Source organism: Melospiza melodia, unplaced genomic scaffold (assembly GCF_035770615.1).
Source record: "Melospiza melodia melodia isolate bMelMel2 unplaced genomic scaffold, bMelMel2.pri scaffold_18, whole genome shotgun sequence".
Taxonomy (NCBI): Eukaryota; Metazoa; Chordata; class Aves; order Passeriformes; family Passerellidae; genus Melospiza; species Melospiza melodia.
The window spans coordinates 19,234,718-19,261,385 of record NW_026948525.1 but is presented as its reverse complement, the minus strand read 5'-3'; the positions used below and the strand labels follow the sequence as shown (position 1 = coordinate 19,261,385).

The 26,668-nt window shown below is 53.4% G+C and overlaps 1 protein-coding gene, 1 long non-coding RNA gene and 1 pseudogene across 2 annotated transcripts; 1 reads left to right on the top strand and 2 right to left on the bottom strand.

Moving 5' to 3' along the window:
• The window catches only part of LOC134433311 (zinc finger protein 418-like), a 301,701-nt pseudogene that overhangs the window by 23,471 nt on the left and 251,562 nt on the right, over positions 1 to 26,668 (bottom strand).
• On the top strand, positions 12,118 to 18,011 carry LOC134433318 (oocyte zinc finger protein XlCOF19-like). Its single transcript, XM_063182183.1, has 3 exons — positions 12,118 to 12,183; positions 16,572 to 16,645; positions 16,799 to 18,011. Exons 2-3 carry the CDS (start codon positions 16,624 to 16,626, stop codon positions 17,551 to 17,553), a joined length of 777 nt encoding a protein of 258 aa, XP_063038253.1. The 5' UTR covers positions 12,118 to 12,183; positions 16,572 to 16,623; the 3' UTR covers positions 17,554 to 18,011.
• Positions 23,101 to 23,918, bottom strand: LOC134433321 (uncharacterized). Its single transcript, XR_010031545.1, has 2 exons — positions 23,763 to 23,918; positions 23,101 to 23,464 (listed from the first exon to the last, which is right to left on the bottom strand). It is a non-coding gene; the product is annotated as an uncharacterized LOC134433321 (long non-coding RNA).

Sequence of the window (26,668 nt, the reverse complement as noted above, 5' to 3'; positions counted from 1 at the left end):
ACCATCGATGAGGACCTGCAAAATATTGAGAAATCCATTTCCTTCCTAGAGAAGTCAGTCTCCTCACTCTTAGAAGTGGTCTTGCAGAACAGGCGAGGACTGGACCTCCTGTTCATGCAGCAAGGAGGCCTGTGTGCCGCCTTGAAAGAGGAATGCTGCCTCTATGCAGACCACACGGGAGACGTAAGAGACAGACTCCATGGCGGAACTCCGAAACAGACTGGCTCAGAGACAGAAAGACAGGGAAGACCAACAGGGTTTGTTCGAGTCCTGGTTCAATCAATCACCATGGCTAACCACCCTAATTTCTACCCTAATAGGTTCATTGGCAATGCTACTTTTAGCTGTTACCTTCGGACCATGCCTGCTGAACAAGCTGGTCTCGTTCGTTCAGACCCTCCTAGAACGGGCCAACATCCTGTTCATAGGCCGGCAATTCACTGCTGTGAATTCAACCAGGGAACACTGCCAGTCACAAGATTTTCTAAACTTACCTGGCAAAAACTTGCTCAGGTTTACCAAACCCCTTTGCCTTGTTGAATTACAACTGTATACCTCATTTCAGTGCCTATGTATATGACTACCTCATTCATTTGTGAAAAAGGGGGGGGAGATGTGGTAGATAGGGACAGGCGATCGGAAGATCACACGATGTGACGGAAAGCGCAGGACTCCTTTTTCCATAATCCCTTAAGATAAGACATCACTCTAGGAATGTAACCAGGAATGCAGCCCCCCTAACGATAGTAGTGCTAGTAACTTTCCACTCCTTACTAACCATAGATGGTACTGCAGACCCCTCTGACATAGAGAGACCCCTTAGACTATAAAACCCCACGAGATGAGATAATAAAGGCCTTTGACCATCCACCACATTGGTGTCTGTGTGCTTCTCTGGCCCAAGCGACCCTGGAGGGTTTGGGTCGCTGTGCTGCTCCTCGAAACCAGGTCGCCTTGCCTTATATCAGAAGGCAACACTGGAATCAAGGAGACCCTTGGGACACTGTGGGGCCCCATGGAACAAAGGGGACAGGGAGCAGGTGTGGCTGGTTTGGCCTCCCGGGGGCTGCTGGACAGGTCTGGCTGTCGAGGGCTGCTCCTCATTTGCTCCTGGAGCACTGGGGCTCTGGGCTCTCCTTCCTATGGGAGAGAACTGTCCTGGTCCTCCTCCAGGGCCCTATGGCCAAAACTGGGATTCCTTCTCCAAATTCCCTTACATGTTTTTGTTGTTGTTCCCAGATGAAATCTGCCAGGAGAGACAGATCTGGCTACCTTGGCTACCTGGGGCCACCTCTCATCTGCCTTTGAAACCTTGGGACCATGTGCTTTTCTTTCCTATGGGGAAAAAAAGTCCATCTCGACCAGGCACTCATGGCCAAAACTGGGACACTGCCTCCGGAATTCCCTATATCCAAGGATAGCTCCCAGACAATAGCTGCCAGGACTGACAAGTCTGGCTGGCCTTGGCTTGCTGAGGGCTGGCCCTCATCTACCTCTGAAACACTGGGGCTCTCTGCTTTCCTTCCTAATGAAAAGAAATCTTCTTCTTGTCCAGGCACCCACAGCCAAAACTGAGATTCCACCTCTAAAATGCCCAATGTCCAAGGAAAGCCCCTCAACAAAAGGTGCCAGGAGAGACAGGTCTGGCTGAGGGTGGCCAGCTCTCATCTTCTTCCAAAACACTTGGACTTTGTGTTTTACTTTCCTATGGGAAAAAAACACCTATCTTGACCATGGCCAAAATTGGGATTCCATGTTCAAAACTCCGTACATGCAAGGATTGCTCCCAAGTGAAAGCTGCCAAAACAGACAGGTATGGCTGCCCTTGGCCTCCTGAGGGTGCCTCTCCCCTGCTGTCCAAACACTGGGGCTGTGTGCTTTCCTTCCTATGGAAAAGAGCCATCCTTATCCATGCAGAAACAGCCAAAACTGGGGTTCCACCTCCCAAATTCCCGATATCAAAGGGTTGCTTTCAGACAAAAACTGCCAGGACAGAGAGGTCTGCCTGGCCTAGGCCTCTGATGGCCCCCATTCATCTGCCCCTGAAACACCACCGGTGTTCTGTGCTTTCCTTCCTATGGAAAAGAGCCATCCTTCTCCCCCAGTGTCCATGTCTGAAATTGGGATTCCACCTCTGAAATTTTGAATATCCAAGGGTTGCTCCCAGGCAAAAGCTGCCAGTACTGTCAAGGCTGGCTGGCCTTGGCCTTTGGTGGCTGCCCCTGCAACACTGGAGCTGGGTTCTTTCCTTCCCATGGAGATCTGTTGTGGTGTGCTGTGATGTCCCATTTTGGCCTTCCAGGTCACTTTCCCAGGTGTGCCTATACGTCTATCCCTTCCCCCTTGCCCCCATGCTGAGTGAGTCCTGTCAATCAGGCTAAACGTTCCAGCAAGGCGTCGTGTGGTTGGTCGAGTTCAAAGGATGCCCCTATGCCCAGAGGTCATTGGCCTGTCTGGGTGTCATCTTCCCCTGAGACCCTGCCCCTCTCACCTGGTTGGTGGCTCACCTGTACCTCCCCTCCCCCTGTCCCTGAGCTTAAAAAGGTGATCAGACCATGCGGTCTTTGTTCTGTTGGAGCAGGTCCTCACGTTCAGACCTCTGTAACCATGGAATAAACCTCTGGACATTAAACCCTCCAGCAGAATCCTCTCCTTTTTCTCTTCACCATCGCCTGAAGCTATCCTCCTGAGGTAACGGGGTCCCTTACAAGCCTGGACTTGTTCAGTGCCCAGCTGCAACCACCAGCAAGCCGAGGTATCTCTGGGGTGACACACCGCAGTTGCTGCCTTTGGCCCAGCAGCGAGGGTCAGACTAGCCCAGGCACAATCTAACTGGTAATATTGGGAGCCACTTTTTTTCCAATAGAGATCCCTGGGACACTGTGGGGACCTCATGGAACCAAGGGGATCATGGTGGCCCCACTGGAGCCCATGGAACCAAGGGGATCATTGTGGCACCACTGGAGCCCAAGGAAACAAGGGGATCATTGTGGCCCCACTGGAGCCCAAGGAACCAAGGGAATCATTGTGGCACCACAGGAGCCCCTGGAACCAAGGCTATCATTGTGGCACCACTGGAGCCAATGGGACCAAGGGGCCTTGGTGATACAGAGGGGCTCCATGGACCCAGAGACCATTATGGCTCTGTGGGGCCTGATGGAGCCTTGGAGACCATTGTGACCCTTCAGGGCCTTGTGTCACCATGGGGGCATTATCACATGTCAGGGTCTCGTGGACACAAGGGACCACTGGTACACTGTGGGGCCCCATGGAACCCAGGGAACATGGAACAGCTCTGGCTGGCTTGGCCTCCCAGGGGCCACCTGACAGCTCTGGCTGATCTTGGGATGTTAAGGGCTGACTCTCATCAGCTCCTGGAGCACTGGGGCTCCATGCTTTCCTTGCTATGGAACTCTCTGACTTTTCAGATTCCCATTGCCAAAATTGGTACTCTTCCTAAAAAAATTCCTATTTGCAATGGTATCTCACAAAACAAAACCTGCCAGCTCGGGCTAGCCTTGGCCTCTGATGGTCACCTCTCATCTGTCCTGGAAACACTGGGGCTCTGTTCCTTCATTCCTATGGAAAAGAACCAGCCTTCTTGTCCAGGGACCATGGCTAAAATTAGAATTTGGCCACCCAAATTCTGTATGTCTAAGGATTGCTCCCAGACAAAATAGCCAGGACAGACAGGTCAGGCTGGCTCTGTCCTCTGGTGATTTTCTTAGACTATGAGCCGAATGTTTTCATTTGGAAACACCTTGGAGAGGGCCCAGAGCTGTCCCAAGGAGGGGTTTGGAGGCCTTGGGCACATGAGCACTGTATAGGGACAAAGGAGCTCTGTGCTCAGTGGGGTGGAGACTGAGCACAGTGGAGCAGAGCTATGAGAGTGTTTAAAGAGTGATTTCAGGGATGGTGGATCCTTTTGACATAGGTGGAAAACAGCCAGAGAGAGAAAGAATTAATGCCAAGTGCAGCTGAGGAGGCCCAGACTTGCACCAGGAGAAAGGAATTTCCCTGGCAGGGCAGGGCTGTGGTGCAGCATGTCCCCAGCAGGAGCCTGGAGCAGCCCAAGGCTCTGTGTGGGCAGGCAGGGGCAGGCAGGAGGCAGAGCTGTCAGCAAAGGAAGGGCCCAGCCAGGTGGGGCAGCCGGGGGATGCCGACAGCCTGCAGGGACAGAGGCGCAGGGCAGGGACACCGTGGGACAGCCTGGGCTGCACAGGGTACAGAGATGGGCAGCAGCTGCAAGACAGCCCTGCCAGAGCCAACTTGGGCAGCACTTTGGCCATGGCTGCTGGGCCTGGGCCTGAGGCCACGAGGAGGGGACAAGTGACCCTTGCAGGGTTGGGGCCTCATTGCCTCCTCGTCCCTGCTCAGATGCCTGGCAGGGGCTGCCCCATGCTCCTGGCATTGCACATCCCCACATGCCAGTGCCCATCCCGGGAAGGACCCTGAGCAAGGAGGGAGGGAGAGGATCTGCCTGGCCAGGGTCTGGGGCTCAGGCCTTGGCCCTTTGCATTCCTCAAACACATCCAGGTGTTCTCAGCACCAGAGACTCCTTTGCCTTGATTGTCCCCAGCTGCCATCATTGCCTCCAGTGTTCTGCTCTAACTGGAACCTGGGGACACTTTCTCAGTCCTGTCCCTCACAGGAATCTCTTTAAAGTACAAGAAACTTTAGTATTTCAGTCTCACTTTGAGCTTTTGAGAAGTTCTTTGAGCACACTCTGAGGGACTGGGTCTGATGCAAAGAGCAGCAAAGCCCCAGAGGGTCATTGAAGTCCCTGTGCTGTGTCTGTGCTGCTGATCTGGGCCGGGCTCCTGGCCCAGAGGCAGCTCCTGGCAAGGGCAGCGCTGCAGAGAGACAGCTCTGGTCAGGAGCAGCTCCTGTGCACAGCCCAGCAGGGCTGGGACGCTGCCAGGGCCCCTCAGGGACACCAGCAGGGTACAGACAGAGCTCACAGGGGCTCAGCACTGGCAGGGGCTGTGGGATGTCCCCGAGGGGGCTGTGTCACAGCAGCACCTCTGGGGCTGTGTCAGAGAAGCACAGAGCAGCTGTGATGTCAGCAAGGGGCTGTGTGACAGCACAGAGTGGGCTCTGTGACAGCACTGAGGGGGTTGTGACATCAGAGAGCTAGCTGTGACATCATAGAAGGTTGGTCTGTGACATCACAATGTGGGTTGTGACATCGAATATGATATCACAAAGCAGCTATGTGATGTCACAGAGAAGGCTGTTACATCACAGAGAAGCCTGTGACATCTGCTCTGTGACATCACACAGCAGCTGAATAACTTCATATAGAGGCTGTGTGACATAACAGAGTGGTTCTGTGACATCACTGGTGGCTGTGTGACATCAGAAGATCTGTTTGACAAAACAGGGGGTGTGTGACATCAGAGGGACTGTGTGACATCACAGATGGCAGTGTGGCATCACAGGGGCAGTGTCACATCGCACGGGCAGTATGACATCACAGGGGCTGTGTGAGGTCACTGGGGAGGTCACTCTGCCCCGGCCCCCTCACAGCTCCCCCCAGCAGCCCAACCCTGCTTGTGGACAGCGGGGTCCCCTTTCCCCCTGGGTCCCCCCGCCTCCGGCCCCACAGCCTCCCCCAGAGGATGTTCCACGAGATCGACCCCAGAGCCTGACACGGGGACAGGGGGACGGGGCCCTGGGGGTGGCACAGGGGGACAGGGACCCCCCGGCAGCGTCCCCGTGTCCCGCAGGGCCAGAGCCTGGGCCAGGGTTCCTTCACCCTGTTAGAGATAAACATCATAAAATTGGCTTTTTGCAAATATTAAAATGGATTTTGTATGTGTTATGTTACAGTAACTTTGTTGTAAAGATATAGTTTTTATTTCTGTTGTTAATTGAGCTTATACATAGTAGTGAAATAGCTGATAGGGGTGTGCTTGTGTTAAACTGCCTGCTTGGATGGGATAACGTCCAATGCACACAGGATGAGGACACCTGTACAGATCTGCCGACTCTCAGCACTCACCGTCTGAAGTCAGAGTGGACCAAGGCCCAAAAACTGGAGGTGATAAAGAGAAGGAGCCAAAACCACAGCCAAGAAACACACATGCTCTGAAAAGGCAGACCCAAGGAGGGGCCATGTAAAATCGTTCCTGGAATATGTAAAGTAGTTTATGGATATGCATGATGGTCTATGAATATGCAACAGGCTGATGTAAGGGAAAGATATTTCAGGGGGATCCCCGAAGGTAACAGGGTGCTCCTGGCTGAGTGCCAAGATGCACCCGGCCGTAATAACCTTGGCTCCATGGTCCTGGTCTCCCATTGTCCTTTATTAAACTTTGTACATTTTCACAGGAGAGTAAACGTGTTTTTCACAAATGGAATCTCAAGGAAACAAGGGTCAGTTGTTAAGCGAAGGCCATGCTGTGACCAAGTGGGGCCTGATGGGACACAGGTGCCACTGGGACATTGCAGGTCTGGTAGGAACATAGCTCCATTATTGCACAGCAAGGCCTCAGGGCGCCCAGGAGAGCAGCGTGACAATGACATCTTGGGGAACCAAGTGTCACCTGCAAACACAACGGGGCCTCATGGAAGCCAGGTGCCACTTGGACATTGCCAGGGCAAGTGGAACTCAGTGTCCATTGTGACACAGCACAGCCTCATGGAACTCAGCAGAGCACTGGGACAGCCTGGAATCTCATGGAGCCAAGGCTCTGCTTTGGCAAAGTGGGGCCCACAGGACACAGGTGCCACTGGGACATTGCCAGCTCTTGTGGAACCCAGTGTCCACTGTGACACAGCAGAACCTCATGGAAACCTGGGGACCACTGTGACGCAACGGAATCTCATGGAAGCAAGTGTCAGTTGTGAATGCAGCATGGCCTCCCAGAACCCAGGGGCAACAGGAACCATGCCGTGGCTTGTGGGAGCAAGGGGCCATTGTGACACCGCAGGGCCTCCTGGAACCCAGGAGAACATTGTGGGCCCATGGATTCTCATACAAGCACGGCCCCATTGTGACAAAGGGCAGTGTCACAATGGTCTTCTGGGTTCCATGAGTCCTCACTGTGTTTAGAATTGACACTTGGTTCCCCAAGATTCCATGGCATCCCTCTGCTCTCCTGTGATGTGAGGCTGTGCTGTGTCACAATGGACACTTGCTTCCACCAAGGCTGGAGATGTCCCCGTGGCACTCATGGGCTTCCATGAGGCCGTGCTTTGTCACAATGGGGCCTTGGTTCCATGAGATTCCAATGTCCCACAATGGTCTCCTGGGTGCCATGAGGCCTGCCTTTGTCACAGTGGAACCTTGCTTGCAGGAGCCTTGGCAAAGTCCCAGTGGCACAGGGGTTCCATGAGACCCTGCCGTGTCACAATGGGCCCTTGGTTCCATCAGGTTCCATTGTGTCACAGTGCTCTCCTAGGTCCCATGAGGTCTTGGTCTTCCACAGTGGTGTCTTGTTCCTACTAGGCCTGACAATGTCCCAGTGGCACCTGTGTCCCATGAGGCCCCACTTGATCAAAGCAGAGCCTTGCTCTCATGAGATTCCACTGTGTCACAATGTTGTGCTTGGTTTCATGAGACCCTGAGGTGCTGACAATTGATCCTTGGATCCTAGAGATTGCATTGGATCATGGCCATGTCCTTGGTTGCATAAGGCCCAACTTTGTCACAACTGGACCTTGGTTCCATGAGATCCATTGTATCATGGGGTGTCCTTGGTTCCATGAGGCCCTGCTGGGTCACAGTGGAGCCTTTGTGCCATTCGTTTCCATGGTGCCACAATGGTCTCCAGCATTCCCTGAGGCCACACAGCAAAAGAGTGGACCCTTGAATCCATGAGTTTCCATTCCATCAGGATGATCTCTTTTATACCATGAGGCCCTCCTGTGTCACTAAGGAGCCTTTGTTCCATGTGTTCCCAGTCGGACACAATGGTCTCCAGTGTTCTATGAGGCTGAGCCATGAAACTCATGGGCACTTGGTTCCATGAGATTCCACCACGGTGTCACCATGGGCTCCTGGGTCCTGTAACAATTCACACTTGGTTCCATGATATTCCACGGTGTCACCCATTTGATCTCCTTTAGCCTTTAGTTATATTTTAAAAGTCACAATTGTAACACTTCATTAGCATACTCACATTTGCATAAAGCTGTGTCCCATCTTTACAACCGTGTGTGGCCTCAGTGCCTGCGTCAGTTCCCCCTTTGTTGCTTATCAGTCTTCTGGTGCTCTTTTGATGAAGGCTTCTGTCGTCCCCCTCATGTTGGAACTTTTTACCCGGATCATCAGCCCATGCCTGGTGCTCCTTTTTTTCCAGTCTAACCTGGTTTGAGCTGGTTTTGCCCTTTGCGAGTTCTGTTCAAACTTGCTCTCTTGCTCTCGGTACATTTGTTGCGTCGCTTGCTCTGCTCTCTCGCTTTCTCTGCTGTCTCGCTGGCTTTGCCTGCATGTGAAAAATGTGTATTTTATGATTGGCTTTTAGCAAATATTGAAATGAATATTATATGTCTTGTGTTAGAAAACAATGCTGTATTAATTCTCTTAAGTACTGTGTTAAATATAGTTTTAGGTTATAAAAAATGTTAAAATAGAAACTATGCTACGTAGGATTCTTTTTTTAAAGAAAGGACTCACTGTGAGATAGCAGCCACAGGATACCAAAATCGTTCAGAGAAAAAGAATTTATTGCCCTCTTATCAAAAAAATTAACTCCTTCCAGCCTCGAAGACCCTGTTAGGATTCAGAGGAAGAAGGTGTCACTGACCAGACAGAATCCTGTATTTGAATGGAATTTATGCATCATGGATGAGGTGTATGAATATGCAACAGGCTGCTGTTTTTAAGGGTTAATCCTTTGTTAACATGGGTCCTCTTTCAGTCTCCTGCTCCCCAGAAAAAGGTACTCGGACGTCCGTAACTCCTTGTCTCTATTGTCTCATATTGTCCTAATTCAAATGGTCCAAATTATTATCACTCTAATTATATTACTATTTTTATAACCATTTTATTACTATTAAACGTGTAAAATTTAAAAAAAAAAGTGATTGGCGTTTTTCACACTGGCAAAGGGTTTTTTCTGAAAACATCACAGTGACACTGTCCCAGCTGCAGGATCTGCTTTCCATCGGCCCTGAGCCCAGCCTGGTGCTGAGCAAAGGGGCTGGGCTGGGGTCATCACCTGATGGGCGCTGTGCCCCCTCCCCAAATTCCCTCTGGGGAGCAGGAGCTGGAGCAGGAGCCCTGTGGGGAGGGACAAGGGGGTGACACCGGCATGGGGGGGACACACACAGCCCCTGGGGACCCCCCCTCACCTTCTGCTGCAGCACCAGGAGGATGAACCCCAACATGGAGCCACAGAGCCCTGGCAGCATCTTGTGGGTGGGGTCTGGTGGCTGCTTTGGGGGGTCACATCTGCCCTAAAACCCCTCCCAGACGCCCCAAACCACCCCACAGCTCCTGGCCAGGACTACCCCAAAGCACTCCCTCTGTGGTGGTGTTTGAGGGTGCCCAGGACGAGGGAAGAGATGAGAATCTTAACTCCGTGTTTCAGAAGGCTGATTTATTATTTTATGATATATATTATAAGAAAATGATAAATTAGAACTACACTAACGAAAGAGAAAGGAGACATCAGAAGGCTAGCAAAGAAAGGAATAAAATCTTGTGACTGTTCAGAGTCCTGACACAGCTGGACCTATGATTGGTAATTAATTAAAAACAACCACATGAGACCAATCAAAGATGCACCTGTTGGTAAACCATCTCCAGACCACATTCCACAGCCATCACAGAGTTATTGTTTACATTTCTTTTCTGAGGCTTCTCAGGTCCTCAGGAGAAAACTCCTAGCAAAAGGATTTTTTAGAAAATATGTCCGTGACACTCCCTGCAATGTAAATGGTCCTAAGAGCCACCAAACCCCCTTCCCATCTCCCCCAAAACCCACCCAAATTCTCTGCAAGCCACACAGCCCGGCCAGGACCCCAAACCCCCCTCACAGTCTGCCACAAAAGCCCCCCAAACCCCTCCCAGCACCACAAACACCCCAAGAGCCACAGAAGCCTCTCCCCATTCCCCCAGGACCCCCAAACCCCCTCCCACCCCCTGGCACTGACCAGGAGAGGTTGGTGGGCAGGAACATCCCCTGCCAGGAGCAGCCCAGGCACTTCAGCAGCGATTTGGGCACTTTGGGGAGACACCCCAAACGGAGAGAGTCAGGCCAGGGACTGGGACAGAACCAGAATTCCTGGAGAACAGATGGGCTCAGGGGGACAAACTCTGCCAGCACAGCTATGAGATTGTGGCCCCGCAGCCCTACAACACCCACACCCTCCTAGATATTCCTCTGAACCCCAAATTCACCTCCAAATCCCAGTGAAGTGGTGCAGCTTTAGATCTCTTTCTTTAATTTCTTTATTTTTACTTCAGTTCTGGGTGTTTTGATGGGATAAAGATGGAAATTATTTAGGTTGGAAAGGACCTCCAAGGATCATCCAGCTATGCTCGATGCCACCAGAAGAAATGATTGGACAGAGCAGAATTTTTAGGGTGCAAAGGTATGTTGGGGGGTCCTTTTGTTCCTGTTTGCTTAGAGAATTGCTAGGATACACCAAGAACTGGATACTTCAGAAAACAAAAGATGTGACCAAGCTCAGGGAGGAGGGCACCTGGCTGCACTTAGCTGGGAGTTTCTCCTGAGCCCAGCCCAGAGCTGCTTCTCCAGCTGTGGGTTAGAAATTTAACTCGGGGTAGAAACCAATTTTAGATTTAGCTGAAGTCTGCTGTTTAATCTCCTGTAGTCTGTTAACTTGTGTGCTCCCAAAAAAGCCTGCAGAGAAAACAAAGGAGATTCAAGGCTACCTAGAAAGGAATGCAAACATCCAAGCTGAAGAGAGATAAGGAGAGGGGCCCCCCCTCCCCGCACCGACCCTGGGGCTGAAGCAGATGGAAAAACTGGATCTGGGTTACAACTATGTGACTAAACAAGTGGCAGGCTCATAGAATTTATAAGACAGTTTAATACATGTGTGCCAGGAAAATGAATCCACAAACATCAGAGGTTTATGTCCAAAAAGGAGACAGTGGGGGCTTTTGACTTTATTTGCATAATGGGAGAGACCATGGGGCATTCCCCTGGGGTCTCTCCAATTTTTGGAGGATGCAGCCTCCTTTTTATCCCAATTTCCCTTCTCTCTTTCCCCAGTGGCTGAGGTACTTGAGAGGTACAGACTTCCCAAAACATCTGATATCAGAGATTCCCCTCTGATGTATAACCCTCCCTTTTAATTTTCAATTCTTATGGAATTTAGGTTTCCCCCCATTGTTTCTTTCATCTTTCAACATACAATTTAATTTATCAGCAACCCTAAAGTTTATTTGTAAAAACAAATATCTTTTTCCATTTATCAATGACTGGAATCCTTCCCATTGTTTCTTTAATCTCTCAGTGCTGGTTTTATCTAGCAGCAGACCCACAGCTGGTTTGCAAAGACAAATCCCACATTCCTCTCATATGCACATGTCTTTTATGTATATGCAACAAGTTAAGAGGTAAAATAGACTTGGGAATTTTCGGGGGTGCCTGTGTCCTTAGGGCAGCACTGAAATCAATCATACTGGCTTTACAGCTTCTACAAATTGCAGGGTTTTTTTCTGCAAATCAGGGTGAGCCTCTGCTGTGAGACTGCACTGGGATCTTATTACCACCCACCTCCATAAAAGAGGGACCATCCCCGTCTGCCTGGGACCCTGAGCTCGGCTCTCCCTGCCCTGCAGCCACTGTTATAGATACATATTATATGCGCCCCCCATGTGCCCCCACAATGCCCTAGGACCCCTCCCCAGAGTCCCCCAAACCCCCGGACCCCTCCCCAACGCCCCCTCAGACCCCCCCGGACCCTCCCCCGCCCCGCCCCGCCCCCCCCCCCCATCCCCTCTTGGGCCCCTCCCGCTCCTGTCCCGAGCCCGGCGGGTCCTGGCGGCGGGGAAGGGGGCGCAGCTTCCGGCTCGCCTCTGATTGGCTGGAGTGGCGCGGGGGAGGCAGTCATTGCTGATGGGAGCGGCGCCGTGATTGGTTGCTTCCAGGACGTGCAGCGTGGTGATTGGTTGGTTCCGGGCGGGGCGCGCCGCCATTGTTGGTAGCCCGCTCACGCGGCAGAGGCGGGAGATTGTGAGGGGAGAGCGGAGCTGAGGTGGGTCCGGGGAAAGCAGGGGGGGTTTGGGGCGGGTCTGAGGAGAAATTGGTGGTTTTTGGGGGCATCGACGGGAAACAAGGGGGTGTGTGGTGGGTTTGGACAGAATGAGGGGGCTTTCGGGAGCTTTGGGGGGAGCTTGAGAGGTCTAGAGCGTTCTCAGGTGGGTTTAGGAGGATCTGAGGGAAATTGGGAGGGTCTGAGGGGCTTTTGGGGGATTGTGAGAGGAACTGTGGGGTTGCGAGTGGATCTGGGGGGTTTTGAGGTGGCTCTGGAAAAATGTGTGGGCGTCTGAGGGGATTTCATAGGGTTTGGGGGAGATTGAGGGGCCTGAGGGGGATGTGGGGCAGTCTGATGGATTTGGGGGGAGGTCTTAGGTGGGTCTGGGATGAATTTTGGGGGAAATGGGGGTTCTGAGGGTCCTGGGGAGGTTTTTGGGGTCCGGGGTGGTTCTGGGCCAACACTGGGGGAGCTCTGGGGGGTTTGGGGTTCCTGGAGGAGTCCGGGGGAGATTTGGGGGTCCCAGGAGTTCCCAGGCCCACCCTGAACCGGGGTCTGGGGGTTTCGAGGGGGAGGGGGCACAGCAGGGGTCCCCCCCCCCCCACCCCGGTTTTTGGGGGTCTCCCATAGTGCCCCCTCCCCAAAACGCTCCGAGGGCCCCCTGAAGTGGCTCCTGTTCCACCGGCCGGTGCCCCCTGATCCAGGACGGCCCCACTAAGTCTGGGGGGATTTTGAGAGGGGTTTTTGGGGATTTCGGGAGGAGCTTTTTTGGGCTTGGAGTTTTTTTTTGGGGAGTTTGTGGGGAATTATTGGGGTTTTTGGGGAGAATTATTGGGTTTTGAGATGGTTACGTAATTTTGGGGGATTGTGTTGTTTTGGGGGGGTTTTGGGTTGTGGGTGATTGTATTGGGGTTATGGGGGTTTTTTGGAGGGGAGGGATTTGTTGACATTTTTGGGAGCCCTTTTAAATTTTGTTGAGTTCCACTAGGATTTTTGGAGATTCTCTGGGGTTTTTGAGGCTTTTCTTGTAATTTTTGGGAATGTTGTGGGGTTTTTGTGGAATTTTAGGGAGGCTTTGGGGCATTCCCTGGGTGTGGGGAAGGGCTGATTAGCACCAAAATATCTTTAAAACCTCCAAAAGTCCCAATAAAACCCACTAAATCCCAATTAAATCTCTCAAAATCCCATTAGAACACCCTAGAATCCCAATAAATGCCCACAAAATCCTGTGAAATCCCAATAATGCCAAAAATCCTGATTAAACTCTGCAAATCCCCCAAAAATATCCCCAAAGCCTTAAAAAGTCCCACAAAATCTCCTCCAAGATCCAAGGAAATCCTGGCAACACCCAAAAACCCCCACAAAACTCCCCAAATCCCACCAAAAATCCCAAAAAACCCCAAATCCGCAATGAATCCCAATAAATGCCACCACAATTCCAATAAAATGCCCCAAAATCTCCTAAAAATCCCAATAAAACCCCCAGAATTTCTGAGAATCCAAAAAAATCCCAACTAAATCCCAGTAAAACCCCCGAAATTCAAAAAAAGCCACAAAAAATTTCAATAAACCCCCAAATATGCCCAGAAAAACTCCCCCTCAAAATACCAATACAATCCCCCAAAATCCACAAAACCAACCACTCCCAGTCAATCCCAGTATGATCCCAGTGTAACCCAGTATCGACTCAGCTGCTCTCACTGTGATCCCAGTATGATCCCAGTTGTTCCCAGCATAATTCCAGATGTTCCCATTTCCTCCCATTATGATCCCAGTTTCCCCAAGAGTAGTCCCAGTTGCTCCCAGTATTATCCCAGCTGTTCCCTGTGTGGTTCCAGTATGGTTAGAGACACTCCCAGTATGTTTTAGTTACCTCAGCATGATCCCAGTCTTTCCCAGTTACTCCCAGTTTCCTCTAGCATAATCCCAGTTTCCATCTGTTGCTCAAAGGGTGGCCCCAGTTGCTCCCAGTATGATGCCAGTTGCCCCAGTTATAGTCTCAGTCCTTTCAGCATGGTTCCAGAACCTTCCAGCCGATCACAGTTGCTCCCAGTGTGTCACATTTTCCTCCCAGCATGGGCCCAGTAGCTCCCAGTAACCCCCAGTCAGGTTCCATTCATGCCCAGTATAATCCCAGTATGAGTGTAGCCACTCCAGTATGATTCCAGTCACCTGCAGTCTAATCCCAGTTGCTCCCAGTCACTCCCAGTCTGATGCCAGTGCCCCCAGTGTGATCCCAGTTGCTCCCAGCATGGGCCCAGCTGTTCCCAGTGTGCTTCCATCACTCCCCTATGGTTACAAACACTCCCAGTATGGTCCCAGTTAAACCCAGTTGCCTCTGCTATAATCCCAGTCACTCCCCATATGATCCCAGTCCCTCCCATCATGGTCCCACTCACTCCCAGTTGCCCCCAATGTGGTCCCAATTCTCCCCAGTATGGTCCCAGTTGTTTCCAGTGTGGTTCCAGTCCCCCCAGTATGGTTACAGACACTCCCAGTATATCCCAGTTCCCCCAGCATGTCTGTAGTCATTTCCAGACACTGCCAGTGGCCCCAGTAAGGTGTCAGTTCTCCCAGTATGATCCCCCAGTCATGCCCAGTATATCCCAGTTGCCTCCAGCATGCATCCAGTCCTTCCCAGTTCCTCCAGTTTGCTTGCAGCATCATCCCAGTTTCTCTCAGTTGCTCCCAGTAGCCCAAACTGTGATCCCAGTCACTCACTTTGACCGCAGTATGATCCCAGTAAGCTCCAGTTTGATCCCAGCCACATGGCAGCCCTCCCAGTGTGGTCCCAGTTGTTTCCAGTTTCTCCCAGTATGATCCCAGCTGCCTCCAGTATGGTTCCAGTTGCTTTCTAGATCAACCCAGTCAGTCCCAGTATGATGCCATTTGCTCCCAGCATGCTCCCAGTTGCTCCCAGTCAGGCCCAGTATGGGAGATGATGTGTAGGGTGTGTTCCCAGTCGCTCTCAGATACTCCCAGTATTAGTCCAGTCCCTCCCAGTATGATCCAATGATTAGCCCAGTGTGCTCCCAGTCCCTGCCAGTATGAACCAGTTGTGCTCCACATGGTTCCAGTTGCTCTCTTTTACCCTCGCTTTCATTCCAGTCCGTCCCAGTATGTCCCAGTGTAGCCCAGTTCCCTCTGGCATGTTCCCAGTCACTCCCAGTTGCTCCCAGTTGGGTTTTTGAGGGGATGTTTGGAGAATGAAGCAGTCCAAGGCTGAGCGGAAAAGGCCCCTCGGGGGGACATCGGGGGTGCCGGTGGCGGCTGCCGGCAGAGGCAGCCTGGAGGAGCAGAGCCCTGTGTCCCCCAGCAGCCCAAAGTGGGGAGCCCAGAGAGGGGGGAGCACCACCACTGGCGGGAGGCTCAAGGGCCTGGAGAGGGGCAGGGGGTACTCCTCGGAGCCGCTGCAGCCCCGAGCAGAGAATGAGGGGAGAAGGGAGCCCAAAGAGCCCCGCATCCCGAAATGGGGAGAGCAAAGAGGGGGGAGCTTTTGGGATTGCTGGGACTGCCAGCAGCCTGGGCAGGGCAGGCACCGAGGAGAAGGGGGAGCCCCAGTCCAAGTGTGACTCCAGCAGGTGGGACAGGGGGGAATTGCTGAACACCAAAGGGGAGGGACCAGGCACAGGGAGCTCCTGGGAAGCTTTTTCAGGGCTGAAAGGGCTGAATCTCTGTGGTTTTGGAAGATATTCTGGAGCCCAGGTAGCTGGTTACTTGTAGAGATGGACTCGAGCAGAGGGGCCTTGAAACTAAAGGTGTGTTGGGGAAGAAGAAACAGGAAAGCCTTATAAATATGGTTGTCTGGCAAATGATTTTGAGAATATAGAAAGTAAAAGCAAGATAAAATGAAAACAAGGTTTGAGATACCTTACTTACTGAACTACTGGAAAACAGTGGTGTGGCCCGATATAAGGTAATCCCCTTTTGATGAAACAATTCCCTCTGCTTGCAGAGAGGTCCAAGGGTCAGAGCAGACCCTACTAGCTCAGCAGAAGGGGTCCAAAGTGTGCATTTTAAGGTTTAAAATATAACACATATGGTGACGTAATGAATCCTGCAGGCTGTATGCAAATGCTCTAGGATTAGTATCTTGCCCTAGATTGGTTAGTGAGAGATAGAATATTTAACACAGAAGATTTATTGTATTCTATCGGGAACCTTACTCTCTTACTCTCTCACCCTCTCATCCTCTGTACCCCTCTGTTCTCTCGGGCCTGCTCCAAGCTGTGGCTGGCAGCTCCAAGCAGGGTCCTGCACCCAGGCCCTTTGCAATAAACCGCAAGTTCCACGACCTGGCTTCAGAGATCTCTCGTCTCCGTCCGTCCCGAACTTGCTACCCCCCGACACTGTACAAACATGCTCATCCCTTGTTTTTCCCAAACCAGGATTTCCCATTGCCGACCCCTGGTGGACTGCTGGACTCTGAGGAAGAGGACGATGTCCCAGGACACTGAGGCAGGTGAGGAGGAAGTCAGTGCCCCTTTCCCCTCTGTGCTGCTCCATCTCCCAGCTCAGCATGGCCCCGGCTGCAGCACAGCCCTGGGGGGATCTCCTTGCCCTTGCCTGTGGCACGGAGGCAAATCCCATCCTGTCCTTGTCCTTCCTCCCCCAGAGCAGGAGCTGAGCATGGAGAGCAGGGAGGACAAATGCCCGCGGCAGAACCTGGTGGCAGAGGCTGTTTTGAGCGGCTCCACGGCGCAGGAAGCCAACGGGGAGGAAAAGCCCCGGAGATGCCGCATGAGGAGGGGCTGCAAATGCAGCTGGCGGGGATCTGAGGGGGAAAGAGCCAGCCAGGGCCGGGAAGGCAGCCGGAGATGGAGCCAGAGCTCGGAGCTGGTGCTCCATGAGAAGCTCCGTGATGGGGAGAAGCCCCACACGTGTGTGGAGTGTGGGAAGAGCTTCAGGTGGAAGTACAAGCTCATCAACCACCAGTGGACCCACACTGGGGAGAGGCCCTACGAGTGTTCCAAGTGTGGGAAGGGGTTTAAGATCAGGTCCCATCTCTTACGGCACTATCACATTCACAGAGAGGAGAGGCCCTTCCAATGCCCTGAGTGTGGGAAGGGATTCAAGGACAGCTCTACCCTTGTCAAGCACCGCCGCATCCACACTGGGGAGAGGCTCTACGAATGTGATAAATGCAGCAAGAGGTTTCAGACCAGCTCCAATCTCCTCCTGCACCAGCGCAAGCACACAGAGGAGAGGCCCTTTCGCTGCCCTGACTGTGGGAAGGGATTCCAGCGCAACTGCACGCTCGTCAGGCACCGGCGCATCCACACTGGGGAGAGGCCCTATGAGTGTCCCCAGTGTGGGAAGAGCTTCTCCAGGAACTCTTCCTTGACCCGACACCAACGGAGGCGCCACTAAGGGAAGCCCTGTGAGTTGCCCCGAGTGTGGGAAGAGCTTTGTGTGCTGCTCCAGCTCCATCCCCCACTGGAGGAGGCACTTTGGGAACAGCCCTGGTCACTCACATTCGCTGTGATCCATGTTGGCAACACACCTGTCTGCTTCTACTTTTCGTTTCACCTTAATTTTTTCTTCTTCTCAATCTCTTTGCACTCCAACAGCCAAGAGGGATGGATCTCTCACTTCAAAACCACTCAAATCCCAGTGAAAATAGCTCAATCCCATCCCAGAAATGCTCAAACCCACCTCAGAAAAACCCAATCCCATAGCAAATTTACTCGATTCCATAGCCTCCAGAGTGAGATGGGCTTGGGAGGAGACTGGGAGATATGGGATCCCAATTTGGAGTGGTGGGAAGAGGATTGTGTGGGGCTGGGTGTGTGGGATGTATTTGATAGCAAATAAAACTCTCAGACGTACTGATTTCTTTCCTGTTCATATTCAGTCCGTTGCAGTTCTGTTTGCAGAGTGCTGCCTTCTCAACTGATTGTGTTTGTGTCCCCTGCTCTCTCCTGCCTCTCTTTGCCTGCTCTGTTTCTCTCTCAGTGTCTCCCTTGACCCAGGGACCACCAGAGACCCTCCCCTGATTCAGTTGACCCAGGTAGCACCAGAGATCCTCCCCTGATTTAATTGACCCAAGCAGCACCAGAGACCCTCCCTATATTTAATTGCCCCAGGGACCACCAAAGTCCGTCCCCTGATTTAATTGACCCCTCTGCCACCAAAGACCTTCCCCTGATTTAACTGACCCTGCCCTGATTTAATTGTCCCCTCTGTCTCCACAGACCCTCCCTTGTTTTTTTTATTATTTTATTTCCCAATTATTATTTTTATTCCCAGTCCCGGGATCTGAAGTCCTGAAGGCTGGCAGGGAAATGTCTCTGTAGGATTTTGCTCCATTTGCCTTCAAGGGCGAGAACATCTTTTCCTGTCTGGGAGCTGGAATTCCAGTCTTTTGCAATGTGTGCAGGGCAATACTGACTGGGATCAAATAGGGACTGGGATCAAATACAGACTGGGATAAACTGAACTGAGATTATATAGACCGGGATCAAATAGGAACTGGGATCAAATAGGAACTCCATCAAATATGGACTGGGATCAGATATGGACTGGGATCAGAAATGGACTGGGATCAGAAATGGACTGAGATCAAATATGGATTGGGATTAAATATGGATTGGGATCAAATGGACTGGGATGGAATATGGACTGGGATAGAATATGGATTGGGATCAAATACAGACTGGGATAAACTGGACTGAGATTATATAGACTGGGATCAAATATGGGCTCGGATCAAATATGGACTGGGGTAAAATATTTGGTGGGATCAAATATGGACTTGGAATAAATGTGGACTGGGATCAAATACAGACCGGGATGAACTATTGACTGGGATCAAATAGGGACTGGGATCAAATAGGAACTGGGATCAAATAGGGACTCGATCAAACATGGACTGGGATCAAATATTGTCTGGGATTGTACAGAGTGGGATAAACTGGACTGAGATTATTTAGACTGGGATCAAATATGGGCTGGGATCCTATGGATTGGGACCATACAGATTGGGATAAAGTGGACTGGGATCAAATAGGGACTGTGATCAAATTTGGGCTGGGATTAAATATGGACTGCGACCATTGGATTGGGATCAAATATAGACTGGGATCAACAATTGACTAGGATAAACTGGACTGGGATCAGATATGGACTGGGATAATCCTGACTGGGATAAACTGGGCTGAGATCATATATACTGGGATCAAATATGGACTGGGATCAAACAGGGACTGGGACCATCCGGACCGGGTTGGCTGAACCGGAACCGTGCCAACCGAGGTGGTCCCGCTCCCCTCCGTCCCTCCCAGTTCCCTCCCAGTAAAGGGGGTCCCTCCCAATTCCCGCCCCGTCCCTCCCAGTTCCTCCCAGTCCCGGGGTCCCTCCCAGTTCCTCCCAGTCCCGGGGTCCCACCCAGTTCCTCCCAGTCCTGCCCGGGGGTGAGGCCAAAACTCGGAGTAATCGCGGAGCTCCCGGAGCGCTCCCGGTGCCGATCCCGATGCCGATCTCGTTCGCGGTTCGGTCTGGTTCGATCCAGTTCGTTCCGGTTCGGTTCACGGCGCGGGGGATGAAGATCGCGATCTTCGGAGCCACCGGCAGAACCGGGCGGGTCACGCTGGGGCTGGCGCTGGAGCAGGGCACGGGACACCCCAAAAACGGGCACGGGACACCCCAAAAATGGGCATGGGGATCCCAAATTTGGGAGAGTTTGGGGGGATTGGGGATGCTAAAATCGGGAATGGAGGAACCCCAAAAATGGAACAGGACACCAGAAAAACGGGTACAGGGCACCCCAAAAATGGGCACGGGGACACCAAAATTTGTGGGGATTTGGGGCGATTTGGGACCCCAAAAAGCTGGAACGGAGGGACTCCAAAATGGGCATGGGGGACCCAAAATGGGCACTGGGACCCCAAAATTTGGGGGAATTGGGGACCCCAAAAAGCGGGAATGGAGTGACCCCAAAAACTGGGAACAGGGGGATCCCAAAATGGGTACAGGGGACCCTAAAAACGGACACGGGGACCCCAAAATTGGGGAAGTTCAGGGGAGATTTGGGATTCCAAAAATGGGAACGGATGTCCTAAAATTGGGGGAGTTTTTGGAGGGATTGAGGATCCCAAAAGAGGAAAGAGGGACCCCTAAATGAGATTTTAGGGGATTTGAGATCCCAAGAACCGGGAATGGGGTAAATTGAGGGGACCCCAAAATTGGAGGAAATTGGGGGGGAAGGGGGTCCCCAAAAATGGGGATGGGGGACCCTAAAATGGGGGGAATTTGGGGGATTCCAAAAAGAGAAAGGAGGAGAATTAGGGGACCCCAAAATGGGGGAATTTGGAACCCCAAAATTGTGAGAATTTGGAGAGAATTTGGGAGGATTGGAGGATCCCAAAACTGGGAACGAGGGACCCTAAAAATGAGGACAAGGGGGACCCCAAAACAGGGAACGAGGGGCCCCCGAAATGGGAGAGAATAGGGGGATTGGGGGGGACCCCAAAAGCAGAATTTGGGGAAGTCACGAGGAATTGGAGAAGTCACGGGAAATTTGGCGTCACCAGGAGTCTCACCATTTTGGGGACATTGCTGGAATTTGGGGTCACAGGAGTTTGGAGTCACAGGGAATTGCGGGAGTCCCGGGAATTTGGAGTACTGGGGATTTGGGTTCCTTTGGAATTTGGGCAGTGTGGGAAGAGCTTCATGCAGCTCCATCCTGATCGTGCACCACACTGGATCGAGGACCCACACTGGGGAACAGCCCTACAAGTGTGGGGAGTGTGGGCAGAGCTTCAGGTGGAGGTCTGACCTGATCAAGCACCAGAGGATCCACACTGGGGAGAGGCCCTACGAGTGGTCCAAGTGTGGGAAGAGGTTTCAGACCAGCTCCCATCTCCTTCAGCACTATCGGATTCACACAGAGGAGAGGCCCTTCCAATGCCCCGACTGCGGGAAGGGATTCAGGGACAAATACACCCTCATCACAAATACACCCACTGGCGCATCCACACTGGGGAGAGGCCCTACGAGTGTCCCAAGTGTGGGAAGAGCTTCTCCAGGAGCTCTCACTTGACCCAACACCAATGAAGGCACCACTAAGGGAAGCCCTGCGAGTTCCCCGAGTGCGAGAAGAGCTTCGTGCGCTGCTCCAGCTCCATCCCCCACTGGAGGAGGCACTTTGGACACAGCCCTGGTCACTCACATTCCCTGTGATCCATGTCGGGTACACACCTGGCTGCTTCTCCTTTTGGTTTGGCTTAAATTTTTTTCTCTTCTCCATGTCTTTGCTCTCCAAAAGCCAAGAGGGATCAATCTGTCACTTCAAAACCACTCAAATCCCTCTGAAAACAACTGGATTGTAACCCAACAGGGCTCACACCCACCTCAAATTGCTTATTCCTGCCTCACAAAATCTGTCTCACGCCAGACTCACTTGATTCCACCGCCACCAGGGTGAGTTGGGGTTGGGAGGTGATTGGTAGAAGTGGGATCCCAATTTGGAGCAGTGGGATGGGGATTGTGTGGAGTGGCTGGGTGGGATGTATTTGATAGCAGAGAAAACTTTCAGAGTTACTTATTTCCGTCCAATTCATTTTCAGTCAGTTCTGTTTGCAGAGTGCTGCCTTCTCAGCTGATTAAATTCCTATAAAAATCTAATTTTTTAAATCATCTAACCCAAACAATCCAAAAACCAATATCCAAATAAAACCACGCACCTGAAATTAGAAGTTTGAAAAAAAATTTAATTTTTCAAGAGTACTTAAGGATGTTATTAAAGTTTAATTGTTTGCTTAAAATGTATGAGAAATTATAGTGGTGTTTGGTTTTCTGTTTAGTGTATTTGTAATATGAATTGTTTTCCTAAGGTGTGTTAGATTGCATGTTAGTTTTTTTTAGATATTTTTTATCTAAAGTATATTAGTTATTGAGTTAAGACTTTCAAACGTATTTCTTGGTATATAATTTGTTTATTTATATGCATTGGTAATATTATAGTAATAGTTGTTGGTTTGCGTTGAATCATTGTTGGAGTATTGTTAAGGAGACTTGAAATTTTTATATTGTATTTTTATAATAATTTATTTAATTTCAAGTTTAATTTTTTTTGTTTATAATTTTATTGCATTTTTTTGAGAGGATAGGAAGGAAGTTCAAGGGCAGGAACATTTTTTCCTGGCTGGGAACTGGAATTCCAGACCCTGGGCGTGTGTGCAGGACCACGCAGTCTGGGATCAAATATGGACTGGGATCAAATATGAGCTGGGACCATATGGAATGGGACCATAAAGATCAGGACGATACAGACTGGGATAAACTGGGTTGAGATTATATGGACTGGGATTGCGCAGGCTGGGATCACACGGACTGGGAAAAAGCTCTGGCTACCATTGGCTACCTTTGGCTGCCATCCCCCTCTGAAGGTGGCCACATCAAGTTGTCTTGATCCTGTTTGGGACCCCCTCCCCCTCCTTCCACCCGCTCTCTCGCCCCTTCCCCATCGTTCCCCCAGTCCCCAGTCCCCTCCCCCGTGCTTGGTTTTGGGGGTTCCAGGCACCTCCTGCTCCCTTTGGGAGTCCCGACCCCCCTTTGGATTAATTTGGGGCCCCCCTTCTTCCCCAGCCCCCCGCTCCCCCCGCGACCGGGGGGGCTCCGAGCACCCCCAGTGCCACCAGTGCGGCCCCGGCTGCCCCCGCACGCCCCATCCCCATCCCCGGGGTCACCTCCCCCCGCCCCAAATTCCGCTCCTGGCAACTGATGAGTCATCAGCGACAAACGCTCTGATTGGCTGGAAATGGCCCCGGAAGCAGCGGGACAGGGACCTCTGCAGCCTGAGCTGCCCTTGTTCCTCTCTGTCCGTGCACGGAACACAGCGCCGAGGAGAACGGCAGCAGGGCCCTGCGTGTCCCCAGGCTCAGGTTTTGCGTCGCTTCAGTTCCACGGAGACGCGGGTCAAGTGAAAAACCCAAACAGTTTATTAAGGGAAAGCGAAGCGAAGGGGTGAGCTGGGAGGCAGAAAAGGGGATGGGCAGGGCCTGAGGGCTGCAGGGAAGGGAAGGAGCTGTCAACAGGGAGAGAGATGGCAGGAGCTTCGCACAGGCTCATCTCTGAGCAGCCAGAGCTGTGCCTGGAGCTCCAGCGGGTCCATCCTGCTCTGCAGGTGCTCCCATCTTCAATGGGCACTGGAAATCGCTAATGGACGCTGGTACATCTGATCCATCAGACAAACAAAGTCCTGCAGATCTTCTATCAAAGGTCATCTGAAGCAATTTGCTCATGCACGATGGACTCTCATCTTCCTTCAGGGCTTAAAGAGCTAGAAGAGAGAGGAACAGAGCCAAGGTCAGAGGCCAGAATGAGGGAATTCAAGGAAAGCCCCCTGCCAGGGCCATCCCAGCCGGCTCTTGCCATGGCTTCGGCCGGAAGGTGCTGGCCACGGAGCTCCCAAGTGTCCCTGGCAGCTCTCCGGGCTCTGTCCCTGGCAGCTCTCCGGGCTCTGTCCGTACAGGGAGCAGAGCCCTAGGCAGCCCGGGCAGGGATTGTAGCTGCGGGGCCGGCATTTGGAGCTGCCCCCGCCCGGCAGTGCTCGCTGCCACGCGGCTGCCCTGACTCACCCTCAGGGAGGACGTGGAGCTCCTCCTTCTGCCCCATTATGAGCACTCCAGCCACCCCTGGCAAGACAGAGCATGCGGCGGCCCCAGGTGGCACAGCTGCCCGACACGGGCTCTGCCAGCCCTGCGGCCGCACGCCCTGCTCCCGGGCAGGGCTCCTTCCGGGCTCTGCCAGCCCTGCGGCCGCATGCCCTACTCACGGGCAGGGCTCCTGCCGGGCCCTGCCTTATGCTGCCGGCCCAGGGCACGGCTGGGGGAGGGCGGCGGCAGCGCCCAGGGCGGGTGGGGCTGCAGCAGCCGGGGCGCGGCTCCCGCTGTAGCCGGGGCAGCAGCCGGGCTGGGGGAAGGGAGGGGCGCCGGCCTCGGGGCTCAGCAATGAACCTGACGACCGCCTCTCGAACGGGCCTCTGTGGGCTCTGCAGGCGCGGCAGGGCCCAGCGCAAACACAAACTTGTGTTCCACACAGGCTGAAAAAATGTGGAGCCTGACTGAAAGTCTTGTGGAGCTCCTGCAGGAAAATGATAGCGACATGATTGGGATGACCATTCTTCTTTTAAGATATTTGCTCCTGGATGATGGTGCCCTAATACCCACCCCCATCGCCCTGCAGCTGGCTGAGGCACTCCTGCCACTCTTTGACCATGTAAGGCTCTGTCTCCACAGCCACGGCCACTGGCTGCTGCCCGGACACTTGGTGCCCTGTGGAGATGCAGGCCTGTGCCCTGGGGGGCCTGAAGCAGCTGATGCTCAGGTCTTTTGCCCTTCCTCTCATACAGGATGATAGCCAGGTGCAGCTGAGCTCCATGTGTGTCTTTCAAGAGATTCTGGACTCATTAAGCAAAGATGGAAGAAAGGCCCTGAAGTCCCACGTGCCCAGAGCCTGGTCCCACTCTACCTCCACTGCCATGATGAAAATCAGATGGTTGCTGAGGTGAGGACTTGTGGCCGGCTGCTGTCCCCATGGGAAGGGGCTGGGCTGCCTCCTGCCCTGGCACCTTGCAGGCTGCAGCCTCCTCCAGGCTGTGGCACTGGGATGCTCCTGTGCCCTGGCCTGTGGGGCCATCTGTGCGTCTCTGCTGCTCTCCAGGCCTCCTGTGTAGTACTGCATTCTGCAGCCAGATTCCTGAAGAGAAGGAATCTCGAACAAATGCCAGAGGTGGATGAGATATGGAGGTTCGGCGAGAGCCTGGTAAGAGCAGCCAAGAATCCTCAGCCTGGAGAAGGGCCCTGAGGGCAGTGCTCACTGTGCAGGCCGGGCAGCTGTGCCCCTGCCCGCTGCTGCAGCCAGAGGCCGCGCGGGTTCTTCTCCAGGCTCCCGTGGGCCCTAGCCGAGTTCCCATGCAGCCCCGGCCCGGCGGGGCGGCACCGCGGCTCCCCGGGCAGCAGCCTGCCATCCGTCCCCTGCCCTCGGAAGCCCTTGGCCAGCGGCTGCTGGCCGCGCCTCAGGGCTGTGCGGGCAGGGGAGGCCGGGGCTGGGTGCAGGCAGCGCCCGGCCCAGGGGCTGAGCCCGCACCAACCCTTCCCTCCTGCCGCTCTCTGCAGCTGGCAGAGGACAGGAGAAGAGCGGCCGAGCACCTGCGCCAGGCCCTGTGCTACCTGCGGAGCCCACAGGAGCCCCTGCGAGAGGCGGCCATCAGGTTCATGGGTGAGTCCCGAGCCCGGGCTCCCTCCCCGGCCCGGCCCGCCGCAGCTCGGCCCCGCCCCACCTGCTGCCCCGGCAGCGACGGCCGGGCCCCGCCCCGTGGAGCCCCGCCTGGCCTGGGCGTTGCTGCTGCCGCCCTCTGGCAGCCGTGCCCTGGGGCGGCAGCGTGCGGCAAGGGCCCGGCTGAGCCCTGCCGGGCCAGCAGCCCGTGTGGCCGCAGCGCCGGCAGCGGCGCTGGCAGGGAGCTGTGCGGCTGGGGCCGTGACAGGCTCTGTGTTCACAGGCATGGCCGGGCGGCACCTGAGGGGGCAGCAGCAAGAGCTGCAGCGGATCTGCACTGGTGAGTGAGGGCAGCGGGCTGACAGCAGGGACTGCCAGGAGGAGCTGCAAGTCCTGCCCCGGCTGCGAAGGGCTCTGCTGGTGTGGGCTGAGCACGCTGAGATTTCAGGGCCACGTGGGCCATTCGTGGCCAGCAGCTTCGGGCTGATCCCCTTGCTCCCTGCTCCCTCCTGGCCATGGCAAGAGCCGGCTGGGATGGCCCTGGCAGGGGGCTCTCCTCGGCTCCCCGCCGATCTGGCGTCTGACCGTGATTCTGTTCCTCTCTCTTGCAGCCCTTGAAGAAATGGCAGATGACATCAGCCTTTCTGTCAGAGGCCTCGCTCTTCAAACTTTACACATTCTCAGGGCAGAAGCTACAATTCGATATTCCATCTTGGAGGACCTGGAAGATCGGCTCCGCAGGGCATGGAAAAAAAGGCTTCGCCTCTCAGGGCTTGGCCGCCTCTGCTGCTGGAGCTCTATGGAGAGATGATCCCAGAGGCTCTGTCTGCTGGGCCCTGAGCCAGCGGGGATTTTCCTTGTGTTCAAGACTGTTAATTTCTTCTTTTGTTTTCCTTTACAATGTAAATATAGAATGTGTTCCAATAAACAGACTCCCAGGATCTTTCTTTTGCTGCCCAGGTTCCGTAGGGCATAGGGGAGGAGGGGGGAAAGGGTGCTTGTGCTCAGCCAGCTGCCCAGGCATGCAGTGCTGCAGGGAAAATGGCCAGAAGCCCCTTGGCCTGTGGTGGTTCTGCTGAAGCCTTTGTGCTGCCCACAGAGCGGCTGGGCAGGGGCCGGGGCTGCGGGGATCCCTGCCAGAGCGGTGCCTGGAGATGGCCACAAGCCCTGTGCCAGGCAGGAAGCGCCATGTGTGTCCTCCTGCCCGTGTGCTGCTGGCTGCCTTGCTGAGGGCTCCCAGGTGCCTCTGGATGGGGCTGCTCTGGAG

What these genes read in the sequence shown, in the direction of transcription:
- LOC134433318 (XM_063182183.1), top strand. Translation starts at nt 16,624, where the DNA reads ATGTCCCAGGACACTGAGGCAG. An exon ending in GTCCCAGGACACTGAGGCAG is followed by an intron (nt 16,646 to 16,798) that starts GTGAGGAGGAAG and finishes TTCCTCCCCCAG; the next exon opens with AGCAGGAGCTGAGCATGGAG.